This window comes from Gekko japonicus, unplaced genomic scaffold (assembly GCF_001447785.1).
Source record: "Gekko japonicus isolate JY-2015 unplaced genomic scaffold, Gekko_japonicus_V1.1 scaffold149, whole genome shotgun sequence".
Taxonomy (NCBI): Eukaryota; Metazoa; Chordata; class Lepidosauria; order Squamata; family Gekkonidae; genus Gekko; species Gekko japonicus.
Genome location: NW_015172556.1, coordinates 1,631,958 through 1,648,089, shown reverse-complemented (window position 1 = coordinate 1,648,089; position 16,132 = coordinate 1,631,958). Strand labels below are relative to the sequence as shown.

At 41.4% G+C, this 16,132-nt stretch overlaps 1 protein-coding gene across 2 annotated transcripts in view; it reads left to right on the top strand.

Annotated features, from left to right (window-relative positions):
- The first annotated feature begins 518 nt into the window (after positions 1–518).
- Positions 519–16,132, top strand: part of FBXW12 (F-box and WD repeat domain containing 12) — a 26,675-nt gene continuing 11,061 nt past the window's right edge. For both annotated transcript variants that reach the window (XM_015421189.1, XM_015421190.1), the window contains exons 1-5: positions 519–628; positions 1,601–1,638; positions 9,947–10,107; positions 11,601–11,722; positions 13,330–13,539. In XM_015421189.1, coding sequence (XP_015276675.1) covers positions 536–628; positions 1,601–1,638; positions 9,947–10,107; positions 11,601–11,722; positions 13,330–13,539 — 624 coding nt within the window. In that variant the 5' untranslated portion in view covers positions 519–535. The remainder of the gene's footprint in view (positions 629–1,600; positions 1,639–9,946; positions 10,108–11,600; positions 11,723–13,329; positions 13,540–16,132) is intronic.

Genomic DNA, 16,132 nt, shown 5'->3' with positions numbered 1-16,132 from the left:
GGTGATGCTTTCCGTTGTGCCTTCAAAAGTAGTCGCTGGCTAGATCCCATGTTAAGTTGATCCTACGGGTGGGTCTTTGCTCTTGGAATGAATCATATTTCGTTTGGAGGGGTGTGCTTTGCCTTCAGATTGTCTTCGAGTATTAAAACCTCTTCACTAGGAAGTACAACATTTCATTGATTTGATTTGACCGAGTTTGCTCCGGGAATTGAGCCACGGGTCGATTAGCTTTGGAGACGCAAATCCACTAGCGACCAATAATGCAATTATTCAAGATGAACAGACTTCTCCCTCTCATCCAAGCACGAAAACAGCATTTAGGATACGGGCTGAGCCTCAACGATGCAATCCTAACGAGAAATATAGCTTCCTACATCAACTGAATTCAGCGCTCTTAGACATGATTCTGTTTCTTTAAAGCATTCTTGTAAAGATTAGCTCCACCTTAACTGCTCCCGCGACTACGCTCGGCCAGGGAGGAGAGAGAACCGTCCACCCGGAAATTTGTTTCGGGCGGGGCGATCTCGGAGGGAAGATGAGCGGCGAATTGCTTACGCTAGATTGCCTGGTCCATATTTTCTCGCACCTGGAGGCACCGGATTTACTCAGAGCAGCCCAAGTGAATAAGGTAACAGGAACGGAACCTGTGGCTTGGCAGCAAATGCTCCAGATCCGTCTTTACGCCGGAGTGCTTTTGCTGCGGGCACAGGAACTAGAAAAATAAGCCTTTTTCTCCCTTCTAGTCCAATATGCAAATAGTAGCTTTAAAACTCTTCAGATATTACTGTCAGGATCTTCGGGTTAACATTCACTTTCGCCTTTAGTTGCTGAGTGTCGCAGTAGTTTTATACAATTGTGTTCCTTTATTATCTTTTGTAACTGTTGATCCCGGTATTTGTGTGGGAGTGCTGGAGAAGAAATTGCATAGGGTTAAATATTATCTAATACATATGGCCTGAAAAGTGCGGAGGGCGGGAGTCCGAGTGGGCTTGTTGTTTGTCTTTTTAAAAAATGTAGTTACTCTCTGGACAGAGAATGGCAAGTGAAACCAGCCCTAAAATAAAATAGCAAGCCCCAAATCCCGCCCCCCTGAAAAGATGCCTCCCTTTATACCCTCTCAAAAGCCCTGGCCAACAGGCAGTCCCTGTTTGTGCAGAACTTGAAGGAATGAGAGGGGTGCTTGTAAGATTGTAGCCCTTTTTTTTCTGGGGGAGCCCTTGTGCACTTTACAGTAGTATGGCCAGCAATAATTCAGCTGGGAATACTTTCCCCAGCACTGTAGCTGCATGGGGGGGGGGGGGGGGGGGGGAGAAATCACTCTGAATTTCTGCTAAATCATGACACTTAATAGCACAGATGCCTGGCGAGAACATGTTCTTTCTGTACCAATGATAAAGGACGAAGTAAGTACTCTGAAGAAACAAATAATGGATTAATAATGTTTCATACTTCAGTGTTTACACAAGAGAGGGAGTTTCTAAAACTGTGCTTAAAACTCTTAAGGAATCCCCCCACCCAATGCCTTTGTCAAGCACTGTATACTGAGATTCAGTGAGTCCTGAGGCACTACTTCCTAAAAATCTATAATTTTGCTTTTTAGACATGGCTCGAAGCAACGGAGACTGCTTCTCTTTGGAGGTGAGTACATTTTTGTAGTTGTTAAGAACTGGATCAAAAGAATTCCATTAATATAGAGGACAATCCAATTTCCATTTTTTTAAACTTTGTATGTTTATATAACAAGTCAAATCTGAACATAAAATCAACAGGAAGGATAATAGAGTTGCAGGTAGGAAAGACCAGATTTCCAAATTTCTTTAGTATTGCCTTGGGTTAGATTTGGTAATGTGGATTAAGCCAACAGCTTCGTGGAAAATGTGGTCTTTGAATTGTGCTTGAACACCCATCAGTTTGGCTGATGTCTTGCTCACCAGTTACTAGCAGGGGGCTGGTCATTTGGTGAGCTGTTCAGATGTACCGAAAAGAATAATTATGACTGTGATATCTCATATTCAGGCTTTATTGCTGCCACTGTGCCCTCCCATTGGCTACTTGCTGCCACCCCCCTGCATTTTCGAAGTAAAATGGGGGGAGAAAGGAGAGAGATTTCAGTGTCTGCTTTTGTGTGTTCACCCATGAACCTAGCTTAGAGGCTCCCAAGGTTTTTGAAATGCAGGCAGACATCTTTGGAATCGTGGCAGGATGGTGCACACAACCACAAAACGGCTGCCAAAAGACGTGGAGCCAGGGATGTCAGGGAGTGAGGTTACAACTCTGCCTTGAGTCCAAGTGAGAAAGGTAGGCTATAAATAATGTAATTATAAATAAAGTCTATGGGTGTCTTTTAAAATTAACAGATTTAAAAAATTTTTGCATACGCATAGCTTACCTTCAGTTACACAGTGAAGATTCTTGTGTTTCAATAGCAGCTGCTGCTGAAGCAATTTTTTTAAAAAAAAATCTGCACAGCCAATCAGAAGCCCCGCCAAGCAAACGTCCCACCTTGCCCCACCCAAGTTCTAAAAGCATCTGGCAGATGACAGGTATGGTGTTGGTGGGAACCATGGTGGGCACCATGTTGGAGACCCCTTCAGATGAGTTCTTAAATTAATGCCACACAGTTGTAGGCTATGTTGATCAATAAAGATTCATCTGACTGCAGATGGTGCAAAGAGGTGTCATCTAATTTAATGTAAATCATTCATAGTATGCAAAATATATGTATTCTTATAGAACTTTCCCCCTTTTTTAGCAGGGTAGCCTGAATTAATGTCACTGAAACAACTCCCATTAGATATTTCTCTTTCTTACTGTCTTAAGGCAGTTAGTGCAGAGCAGGGGTGGCCAAACTTGCTTTAAAGTAGGAGCCACATAGAATAAACGTCAGATGCTTGAGAGCCGCCGCAAAACATGAACAAACGTTACACATTTTTACTGGGAAATATGCAACTTTGCTTTTTATTAACTTTAAATGAGACTGCCAAAAATAATAACAAAAGCGGTAAAAGCAGATATTGATAATGATATTTCTTTGTCCAACGATATTTGTTTGGTAATGATATTTAGCTCCCCCAGCTGGCCTGCCAGGAGCCACACAATATGTGTGAAAGAGCCACATGCGGCTCCTGAGCCACAGTTTGGCCACACCTGGTGTAGAGAAATACATTCAGCTGACATAAATCCACTGTGATAACGGTTGAAGTGACCTCTCATGAATAGCAGTTTATCTGCCATCAAAAATCCCAGGAACTTATTGTAAATTGGCAGCTTGTCTTTAGCCTTTAGTTTTATTTTGAATATTACTTGTATGCTCAGAGTAACATAATGAAGTAGACATTTCAGCAAGATAAAATAGTTGGAAATGTACAAACTTCTCAGATCTAGATTCAGCAAGGGTGCATATGCTTTGGGTGAGAGAAGGTTTTCTGCATATGCTATGGTGAGAGAGAATTTGGATTCATTCTTAGATTCAATGTAGACAGAATAGAATTGCCATGTATTCTTATTTACTCATAAAAACTTTTACATATTTCAGTGTGTTTTATGTATCAGTGATACTCAGGGGTCGTTTCGTAGAAAAAGAGCTAGGGGAACTCATTAGCATAACTCATTAGCATATGCCACACCCCCTGACATCACCGGAAGTGTGTCATAAGGCCACACCCCTGACATCACCGGAAGTGTGTCATAAGGCCACACACCCCGCCCCCAACGGTCCCGGCTGCCGCCGGCCGGAAGTAACTTACCCTCCCTCTTCTACTGCCTCCTCCTGGCTGAATGAGGGCTGGAAGCGGGTTGGCTGGAAGCAGGGGCGGGGCTTCATCGTGTGCCCCGCCCCCCGCACCTCACCCGGGGGAACTGTGTTCCCCCGCGATCCCCCCCCGAAATGACCTCTGGTGATACTGTTATACTTTCCCCCCCTCACATTGAGTCATACTGCTTTAAAATCATTCTTAACTACAAGAGTAAGTGATTATTGCCTGGAATAAATAAGTAAACTTTTGATTTTCCCCTCAGTGCCCTGAAAGAGATGAATGCCACAGGGAGCATTCACTCAGCACTCCATACCATGAGCTAGTGGTTTGTGTGTTGCTTTAGGTCAACCAAAGAAACATCTTAAGTTTCCATTTGGTTGTTTTTTGGCAATACCCCCTCACAGTGAGTCTTAAAGATTGGCACGTGGAACAACTGGCAATGAATTTTGTGCTTTGCAGATCACTTTAATGACCCAAAAATGTCTCCAGGGGATATGTGCTTCACTTGTCAATCAAGAAACTTTAGTTCTGGGACTGGCCAAAAACTGGTAAAGGCTGCAGCGACTGGGGACTATAAAACCAGCCTCTACTGCACAAGCTCCTGGAGATTAACTTTCACAACTACTGTCAAGGAGATCAGGAACCCCTGTTGTGTGTAATCAAGGAAGTTCAGCTAGGCAAGTTCATCTTGTGTCTGTAGCAACACTACTGTGGCAGAAAGACGGAGGTGACACCATATATGTATTCGCGAATGGAGTTCTGTGCATCGAACCATCAGAGAAGAATGGATGGAATCGAGTTAGAGACTTTTGGGCAGTTGAGAGTGATGGAAAGGAAGGTCAAGGATATGGATATAGTGGGGAAAGAGAGCTGATAGACTGCAGCAAAGGTATAGAGAGCTTTAAAGGTCAGGACAAGGAACTTGTTTTGGATAGGAAAAAGAACATAATCAGACCTGGCAGTTTGCTTCAGTTACATTACTGAAGGGGTATGATTGCCAGAAGTGGAGTTTTGGAGGAAGGTGAGAAGACCAGAACATGAATTAGAATTTTAGGCGAGGGTGCAGAGAGGAAGGGCAAGATTTCTGCAATGCTGTCGGTGGTGGGGATCGCTGTTTAAACTTTTTAAAAAATTTTTAAATATCTTTATTTATATCATTTTCTCAAGTATAAACATGGGCAGAATAGAACACAAAAATGACAACAGCAAATTACAAATGACCAATACATGCAGTAAAATACATCTTTAGTATTCTGTGCTCTTTTCACCCAAACATGCAACTATTAATAACAAACAACCCTAAATTTGAATATAGATATGAAACACTCTATAACAACTCTTGTGTGCATCCTGTAAACTCTAAAATAGCTTTAACCCTTGGAATTACTATTGACTAAAACCAGCTAGACAGATTTAGATAATAATGACTATTTATAACTCAGTTAAACTTCAAACTTGATGACCTGAGTAACTAATTCCTACTGACTTGCCAGGTTGCAGTCCATAGAGACCCTGATGTTAATGATTCAACGAAAGGTTGTGCAGCTATTGTGTTTCCTGCCCATTCCTTCCCTTGCCTCCTTCCTGTGCAAGCAGGACTTCAATATTGCCCCACAGAAGGTGTCGGAGGGAAAAGAAAAAGAAGGGAAGAACAGACAACAGAAGTTGGCAGGTGCAGATATATCCTAAGACCTACACTAAATAGATAATTCATCTACATTTGTGTCTTTTCCCTCTGCCAACTTTTAGAAAATATGGGCTCCTTTTCGGCACTACTTACGGTATGTTTTGAGATTGGCTGTGTTGTACTCTTTTAACATGTTCCACCAGACCATCTCCATTGACCCAGAATGAATTTTGACCATTGAATGGATTCTTTACAGGTACTGAGTGAGTATAGGCATTGGAACTCCAGGATGTTAGTACAATGACAGATCGAAAACTGTTTATAATCTTACTTTAGCATGGTTAAAATGGGCTGCAATAAATAATTTTAAAACACATTTCGCACAATGACTGTAAGCTAGAAAAACCAGCTGTGTCATGTTAATATAATGTACTGCTGTGAGTCCATGCTGTCTGGACTCGCTTCTGTGCAGTCTTTTCAACCCTCATCATCAGATTTGGCAGTTTGCCTCAATAATATCACAGAGGCAGCGTATTATTTGCTTTCTTTTTTTAACTTTATTGAATCAGCTAAAACTTTTACAATAAGGGCTTAGAAACAATATACACCAGATATTATGAGTCAAAACATTGAGAAATGACACACAAAAATATAGACCTATGATATTAGTAGTACATTAAATATAATAATTTTGACAGTTATAATATTTCCAATTTAAATAAACACTAGCTAAAGAACTAAATTAAAAAGAAACTACAACAAAGCTATTAAATTACAATTATATTTATAGCTATAAATTACTACATAACTGCATTATAAAGTTAGGAACTGTTTGGGGTGGGTGAAATAGAAGATAGAATTATCATTTGCTGTACATTCAATTATTGGATGCCACATTTCAAAAAAATTAGAGCTATATTGATTTGATTCGATCTGCGTCTGTTAGTCCATTTTTTCCCCATAACAAATATATCCCATATATTCTTGTACCAATCTGATAACAAAGGGAGTTTACAGCTTTTCCAAGCTGCTGCAATAACTAGATGAGCAAAATACAAATGGGGATCACAATTAGACAATACAGGAGACTTCCGGTTTATGGTGACACACTGGCAGACACACCTCCTGGACCTCCTGGGGGTGCAATCTGCGCACTAGCGGTTAGAAGGGGGGTCGAATGTTCGCCGCCGCCACCTCGGAGCCTTTGTGAAAGGCTCCTAGCCATGGGGCTTTTGAAGGGTGGCCTGTTCGCCAGCGCGATGCTGGGGGATTGAGGCGCTCTTCTGCCCCGACGGTCCTGCCGCTATGCGTCTGAACGGAACTAGAGCCGCTGACCGGGACAAGCGTTGGAGATAGAGTGTTTAAAACGCATTTTGAGTTAGGTCTTATGACCAACAACCAACAGTGAGTCAAGTGAAAGCGAAATATCAGCAACTTAAAAAGAAAGTCCCCCCCTGAGAATGATGAGAAAAGCGAGCAGGGGAGGGGCCTCTCCCATACGCATGAACTAAAAAGCTATTTAGCAAGGGGGGACAGACTTAAAAGCATTGAAATCTGTTTTAAGAACCTTACCAGAGTGCGGATAGGCGTTGGGCGAATTTCAGAGACTTTAGCAAGTTTTGACAAAAGTAAACAATCCATAAAAATGGCGTGGAAAAAAGCAGAGAGAGACAAACAGCCGAAAGTGAAACCACCGGGGAGCATGAGCCCACGACCGGAAGAGACCACTGAGTTCTCTAAACTTTTGGCGGACTCTTTCCACCCTCTACTGGATCAGATGACTAACATCAATCGGCAGCTGACAACTCTAAACCAGAACTTTGCAACTCAGCAGCTCCAACTGTCTGAAACTACAAAAAAGACAGAGCAAACAGCTGAGAAAGTAAAGGAAATAGATGCCAACTCTAAAAAAGTCAAGAAAAAGGTGCAAATGCTGGAAAGGAAGCAAGCTTCAGATGAATCTCAACTTTTACAATTGCAAATGGAGAAAGCTAACCTGGTCCTCCGGTTCCAAGGGGTCCCTGAAGTAAAAGACGAGAATCTAAAGCAACTTTTGACCGATGCATTAGCTCCAGTTACAGATTTAAAAGTGGAATACCTTATAAGCGAAATTGATGTGGTCTATAGGACCTATTCCGTTTACATCAAGAAAAATAATCTGCCTGGGGAGATAGTGGTTAGATTCTCGAAGAGACACGTGAGGGATTCTATCCTGAAAGTAACTACAGGAACACCCCTGAAAATCGGAGGCAAAACCATCAGGATTTTAAAAGACATCCCATTTGAAATAATAAGAAGAGGAAGAAGAAGTATAAAGACTTAATCCTTTTTTTTTTTTTTTTTTACAAACAAACAGCATTTCCTACAGATGGTTAACCCCTGAAGCTGTCATTTTCAAACTGCAGGACAAAAAAGAAAAAATTGATTCTGTTTCCAAAGTGTGTGAGTTTCTGAGACTGCAACTGGGAGAACCAGTTGAGGACGCTAAAGAAGAAGATGACAGCAAATCTAGCGGTGAACTGGACTCTGTGCCTCCTGATGAGGATGCTGCTTCAGAAAAGGGGGCAGCTGCCCCTAAACAAGAATACCAATTGAGGATTTAAAAAGATAAAGCAAAGTGAAGGCTGAAGGACTCTGAATGGTGCCTTAAAGTATGTGGTATAAATGATGCTCTTGGGGTTGTCTTTAAACAGTTAAAAATGGTTAAAAAGATAAATAATTTAGCTTAATCGACTATGTTCAATGTAATGTAAGCACTTTAGACTAACACTTATATAAGCTGATGTAATGATCTCCTATACTTGGGGTTTTAGTTATTAGTGGTTTTCTTTCCTTTCTCCTTAGATGTAGATGTTCCCTCCCTATTTTTTCTTTGTAGTTTATAGAAAAAGGGTTGGGATTCTGAGATTCAAGATCGATGGTCATTTTGCAAACACAAGAGCCACATCAGTAAAAGAAAAATATCTTTACTACAAAACAAAATAAAGCATGGGTAAGGTACTTTGCATAAAAGAAATAAAATGAAAAGGTTACATACTTGCAGTTACTTTCAGTACTAAATGCTAACAGCTACATCTTTCTAAGTGTGTTGGCTTCTAGAGAGGAGCTTCCTGTCTGGTTCACACAAAGAGCCATAAACCTTGTGAATACATTAATGCTAGATCAAAGCATTTCCACAAGCAAGTTGTTAGTTGACCAATACAAAGGTTACAGGTCACTTCATTAGGCTAAACAACTCCCACAAACTTTCCCGCCGTAGAATACGTTATGTAACGTAACATCCTGTTTCCTAACAAACAACACTTAACTCTGTAATGACTGAAGTGTAAGCAACTTGAAACTCAACAAAAAGCAATAAAAATCCCCTCCGGGGGGCATTAAAAAAACAATTAGACAATACAGGAAACTGTAAGAAATCTGAAGCAAATTAACAATATATCACATATGTTATGATAAAACAATTTAATCCAACAGAGTGAATAATAGGGATTCAATAGACTTTATAAACATATAAGGCAGAAGATATCAGAACAATTCAAAAAGCAATTGGTGCTATCAATTGAAGGATCACCTAATGAGTACATAATACACAGTATACAAGCTGAAGTTCTCCTGTGGATGCACAATCTCCAGGTAGAACGCTATGCCCATCTTGAATTAAGAAGCAGACCATTTGGGAGTGATAGGAGGCAGTGGTGTTCCATTATTTAATTTGCCCTTCTGATAAGTGGTATCTGACCAAATTAATAGAAGATTGTCAGCTCTTGAAAAAGGGTCTTCTCAAAATGGTCTTTATTAATTATCTGTCAGGATTTGCTCAGCTGTTGATAGATTTCTGCTTGAAGTCCTTGTTCCAAGCACCATGGGAGATCTGGAAATTATGTATGTACAAGAGGATTTCAGCTTGTATATTGTGTATTATGTACTCATCATTAGGTAGTCCTTACACTGGTGACGCCAATTGCTTTTTGAATTGTTCATGCTTTGTTCTGATATCTTCTACCATATATGTTTATAAATTTTATCAAATCCCTATTATTAATTCACTTCGTGTTGGATTAAATTGTTTTATCATAACATATGTGATATATTGTTAGCTTGCTTCAGTTCTTACAGTTTGCAATAACTAGACAGGCTGCAGTACATAATAATGCTATTAGGTTTCATCTTATTGGGGGTATATTTGTGTTCTAAATTAGATTTAGCAGCATTACTTCTGGCTTCAGGGGAATTAAATAGTTTTCTGATTCTAATAAATAATATTATTTGCTTTCTAAGCTTTGTGGCCAAACTATATGCTCTTCAGGAAAAGCCACACAAGGGGTTCCCAATATTTTGGTTCAGAGCAGCTGCGGGAGGCTCCAATTTGATCAAAGAAGCAGTGCTGGGAAATAAGGCATACATTCTGTCCTCCCCCCCAAAAAAACCCCAAATCTAAAGTATAGATGGTAGTTGTGAAAAATTACCTACCAGCCCCTATGGATGGGACCAACTAGTAATTCAGTGAAACAGTTGCGGAGGAAGCCATTCACATTTCAAGGTAATTCATAGTTTTTATTTACAGAAATATGTGCCTAAATCAGTGGGCATTCTGCAATATCTCTGTGACGCCAGGAATGCAGACCTGGAAAAAGTACTATCTCCACCGTTCTAATATTGAGCATAAAATGATGTCAGGACGACCTTCAGCTGACTATACATGTAAAGCCATGAGAGGACATCAAGGTATGAGGTGTGGCAAAAAACCAGTACTTCATCTTTTAGCGCAGATGTTTTTAAAAACCAGCATATACCACATTCTTTATGCATTATATTCTTTGTTTAGAAAAGCATGCAGGTGCAAAATTCACTGTTACAAAGGTGTGCCCATAATCATTAAGCATTTGCCAAGAAGCACCTACCCAGATAGTCTCCTTGAAGTGTGGTTTTAAATTGCTCTCAGCCTAACAAGCAGCTTGGCGTGACTACTGCAAGTCTGGTGGAAGTGCATTTGGTACATACGTCCTGGTTTGACTTTTTCAACTGAGGGAAATTTTTCAAACCTATACTTCAGAGACTTTGGGTGGAATTGTGTTTGAGGAAATGCAGAAGTTATATGAAGTGTGCTTCATGCCTTACCATGTCTCCTTTTCGCGCTTGTTTGCTGCTACTCCTGGCAGCTGCATTGGGGTGTTTTTGTGTAATTTTTAGTCACTGGGCCTACTTTTCCCTCTTACTGAGATCCTAGCCAAGAAGGGATCGTGTTGGAAGCAGGGCTATTTTGGGGCAGGAACACACAGGAACGGAGTTCCGGCTGGCTCCCGAGTTGGCCACGCCCAGCAGGAACTCAGCATAATAGGCCACACCCAACAGCAGAAACTCATTAGGATTGGCTACATTTGGGGTGTGTGGCCTAACATGCAAAGGAGTTCCTGCTACAAAAAAAGCCCTGGGTATTGACAACAAATAAGGTAAACAGAATAAGAAGCAAAAGGTGGGTGTGGCTGGATGACCACACTTCTGGTAACATGGGGGTGCGGCCTAATATGCTAATGAGTTCCTGCTGTTGGGTGTGGCCTTTTATGCTAATGAGTTCCTGCTGGGCTTTTTCTACAAAAAGAGCCCTGGTTGGAAGTCATGTCAGAATTCCAGACAGTCATTTGGATTTGGCTTCACGGTGTTACTGAGGGCAATGCAGAGTGGTTCCTGTATTGCACTGGCTCATTCTGGATGGGCACAGAATGGCAGGAAGAGGAGTGTGACTTGCACTGCCTGGCCCACCCACAGACCATTTGGGAGAAATGATACCAAGGCTGTTGTGGTTGCTACTGCCTTCTCAGTAGCTGTCCCACCACCCAAATAATTCAGATGCTTCTTCTACTGTAACTCCTATTGGCTAAGGTAGGTAAAACTTCCTCCCTTGTAGCCCTTTCCAAAACTGGGGGCTTCTCTTTGCAGCCTGAGTACAGACTAAGTTGATTAGGTCACTTTGGGCTCAGCCCCATTCAATACATTGACACAGCCAACTCTACTCACATTTATTCCGAATGTTTAATTCCAGGCTTGCAAGATGCTGAACAAGGCAACCCTGATACTAGAAAAGAACTGTCCATCAGAGTGATTGCTCAGGTTTATATTTGAATGGCTGCTCATTCTCTTCGTGCAAATCAAATTAACAGAGATTTTCAAGTTGACAGATACTTTATTTCCAAAGCAAATTATGTGCTATGTTGTTCTAGGAGAGATACAAGATATGGCTTACCTGTCGCCGAATGAACACACATTTGCCATGGGAAAGGTAAAATCCATTGTGTGCACTGCATCTGGTGATGGCACTGTCAAGGCGTGGGATGTCCAAGAGGTAAGTTGGACTCCAAAATGGGAAGAGGGAAAACTTCCCTTCTGTCCTGACTGGCAGTCTCCTGGAGTAACGCCTACCCTCCACATACTCATTATATTAGCAAATTATTATCTATTATTATTACTTATAGACCACCATTCTCTGTGGAACCCAAGGCAGATTTCAAATAAGACAAAAAGTTTTCAGTCCATTAGTGAGTAGATTACAAAATATAACAACATTTGAATCTAACAGCACAGATTCCTCATAAGACAGAACAATGCAGTTGGGCTGGGACTATAGAATAAGGAGAGGAAAAACAAACAGACCGTCACATGCAAACATGGTTGAGACCCAATAATACCTGTTCCTGCACAGCCACCCTGCCCTACGGAATTGAAAACTCAGCTTCCTTTACTGTGGAGTAGCCAACGGTTGGATCCATGCTAAATTTTTCATCAGCAGAACAGAACTTTCCTGCCTCCTTCCAAATGCAGTTCATTGATCTCCATGAAATGCTCTCCTGGAAGATAAGGTTTTTCAACAAGCCTAGAGAAAAACTCACATCCCATTAATAGAGCTTAATGTGTGGAAATGGGCAGCTGAAGCTTTTCATAGCATGGAGACAAATACCATCACCTGCTAAATAACACTCGTCTCAAGGGGGCAGAACATTTTGGCAACCCTAAGGATAGGGGACCCTGCAGAACAACATGAAAGGGAGGTCTGCTTTGGGAAGGGGAAATCAGTTGAAATTGCCAGTTTAGTCTGGGTCAATATCTGGAAAAAACACAAATATAAAATGTGATTTAATATGTGGGGATGGTGAATGTATATATCTACTCTTTAGTTTGAAAAGGATAAGGAACAAGCTAGCCATCTTGTAGTACTACTGAAGAAGCAGTCGGGAAAGGGGCAGGGCCAAGGTATTACAGCATGTACATCCAAACAAACACAAAGACCACGACTCACAATGAGCCTGATCCAGTCAGATGTTTATGCATGCTGTCAAGCACATGGCAGCTATCCTGGAAACTTTGTTATTTGCCAACAGGGATATGAAGGGGGCGAATGCAAGGACTCCCTGAATTTTTTTTGCTAGTGTAGGTGCAAGTGAGCACAACAAAAAATTCAGTGGAAGTTGAAGGGAAGAACAAATATATATGGTGGTTTTTAAGATGTCTTGCAAAAGGATGGAATTTTCCAGTATCCCTATTTCTGTTCAGTCTTTGTGACTTGAAGGCAAGCAAGATTGAGCTTTCTTTGGATCACGTTTGTTTGAAATTATGTAAATTTTGTTAAAAGCCTTACCAATGCAGATCGACTTTGAAACTCAATGAACAAGACTGAATCATCATAGTGATCCAACAGAGAAATAACAGAACAAGTTCCAACAAAGTGAAGGGAAAACAGAGAAAGAAAAATGGATATGTGACCTTCTCTACAGCAGCAGCAGCAGCATAAAAATTGGTACTAGAATTTATGTGCTAGGAGATACATTGTCATGCAAATATGTAATACTTTCAAAAATGCATAGTAATCAAGCATGCAATACTGGCTGCACTGGCAACGAGGTCATATTTTTAAAGAGGTGCTCATCAGCTGGCATTTTCTGTTGTTTTGATCAGGGTACACAGATTTGGTCGAGTCCCAAACAGGAAACGAAACTAGTACAAGTTATCACACTCCCTCAGCATAATCTGGTTGTCACAAGAGATTTGTTGGGGACAATCAAACTTTGGCAAGGGGACACAGGGAAGGAGCTTGGAGCATTTTCAGCAGAGTCCGCATTCTGCCCCACAATTGCCTACACAATAAACAATAAGCTGTTCCTATCGGTAAGTACAGAGGCTAACAAGCTTCCTGCTATCTTGATCAATGTTTGCTAAGAATGTGGGATAGTGCATTTTAAAATCTGAGAAACAGAAATCATATAATGAGCTGGATCAGACCGAGGTCAGCCTTGTCTAATAGTGTTTGCAAAAGCCCAAACCACCAGATGGTTTCAAGTGGTCCACCAGAACATAAGAAGAGCCCTACTAAATCAAGTCGGTGGTCCTTCTAGTCCAGCATCCTGTCCCACACAGTGGCCAACCAGTTCCTCTGGAGGGCCAACAACATGGTATGGAGGCCGAGACCTTCCCTTGATGTTGCCTCCTGGCTCTGGGACTCAGAAGTTTAGTGCCTCTGAATGTGGAAGTTCCCTCAGTCCCCATGGCTAGTAGTCACTGATAGATCTATCCTCCATGAATCTATCTACTCCTCTTTTAAAGCCGTTTATTCCTGTGGCCATCACTACATCCTCTGGCAGAAAATAGCATATTTTAATCACTCTCTGTGTAAAGAAGTATTTCTTTTGTCTATTTTTAAAGCTGTTTATTCCTGTGGCCATCACTACATCCTCTGGCAGCAAATAGCATATTATAATCTCTGTGTAAAGAAATATTTCTTTTGTCTATCCTGCCCATCAGCTTCATTTGATGCCCTCAAGTTTCTTTGTCAGCTCTCTCCACCCAATGTCTATTATTCCCCCCCCCTTAGTCCTCTCTTTTCCAAACCAAGAAGTCCCATATTTTTCAGCCTGTCTTTATAGGGAGGGTGCTCCAGCCCCCAAATATCTTAGTTACCCTCTTCTGTACTTTTTCCAGCTCTGCAATGTCCTTTTTGAGATACGGTGACCAGAACTGCGCACCGTATTCCAAATGAGGCCTCACCATAGATCTATGCAGGGGCATTATAATATCGGCCGTTTTATGTTCAATCCCTTTCCTAATAATCACTAATACAGAATTTGCCTTTTTCACTGCTGCAGCACCCTACGTTGACACTTTCTTGGTGACATCTGTAAAACTTGTCCCCTCAGGAATTTGCCCCAAATAGAGCCTTTCTGGGTTTGGCCTCTTCTAGTGTAGTGCATTATTTTTACTTGGCTTTTATAATTGTTCCATTTTTTCCTTCATACATAGATCTAAAAGAAGTTAAAATAAAAACCTAAGAAATTAATGTCTTAAAACATGAGGTAAAGAGGGGAAAGGCTGTTCTAGGATTTATGGGATTTAGTTTGACCTTGAGGCAATTTTGAAAGAACACTTCTTCAGTCTTCTCACTAAAGAATAAAAACCCTTGTGATATATTTAGTAACAAATAAGTTTCACAGTATTGCTTTGTAGTTGAAGTCTTTTTTGTGAGACTTACTTTAAGGGAAACTTGCTAGGGCTCAGTTGCAGAACCTATGTTCCATCGAAGAACATAGCAAGCAACAGCCCCCCTGAGCATGTTCATGCTCTGCTCTCTGAGTAAGTAAAGCTAACCTAGATACAGCAGCCTTTGACACTGTGGGCCATGTCATTAAATCTACCTCTCTGAAATGAGAACTGAGGGCTGAGAGAGAGTGCAGACAGAAAAGGGAAATTGTCTCAGCAAGGGAACAGACAATTTCATGTCACTCTGGTAGTGTGGCACGGAGGTTTAATTCTACCTCTGGGAGAGGATAGAGTTGTGAGGCCTGTCTCTGCCGATAAACACACCTGGTAATCCACCACATAATCTGTGTGTAAATATTTTTGTTGGGTTTTTTAACATCCTGCTTCAGTAATCTCTGAACTCTTCATGCTCAATACAAAACTTACAAGCAGCAACCCAAAGCCTTTATACTTACTACCCTAAGAACATCTTGTAATTGTGGGGAAGGCTCAGGGGTCATTTCCTGCAGGAGAGCACAGGAGCGGAGCTCCGGCAGTAAGGAGCCCAGGGGGTGGGCACATGCAACAAGCCACACCTCCTCCTCCCAGCAGCCCTCAGTCAGGCCACGAGGAGCAAGAAGCAGCCAGGTAAGTTGCAGAGCCCCTCCCCACCGCCCACCTTCAGATACAAGCTCTCCCTCCTCTGTGAGGGCAGATCTGCGCGTCCCCCCCCCCATAGCTAGTTTTATTTTTATTTTTTAATAAAAGTTTTATTGACTCCCCTAAAAAGGGGAGGTATTTCGCTTAAAAGAAGAAATGGGAAAGGTAGACAGTGGGAGAAAGAGAAAGCTGAGTGATATATAAACTGGTAAATTAAACTGTTAGTAATGTCCAATTAATCTTCTTGGGCTTCTTCTGTGTGTTGTCAAACTTCTTTTCTTAGTCCGGTCTTACTTTTAGTGTCGCTGACGTGGAGGAGCTTCCTCTGTTGTCTTCTCCTTCCGGCTTGTTTGATCTTCCTTCGGGTTGCTGTTAACAATTCATGCACTGTAAATCCTCTTCCTTGCTTGCCATTACTGGAGGTCCCCAGCTTTGAGAATGGTATTAATTTCTTCGCTTTTATATCCGCTCCCAAAACTCTCTACTGGGTCCTCCTCGCAACTGTTGACTCATATAAGCGCTTGCCAGGCACTCCTCGCTGTCACAGTTCAAACTTCTCCGTTTTACAAAACTCCCGTCGGATTCACAG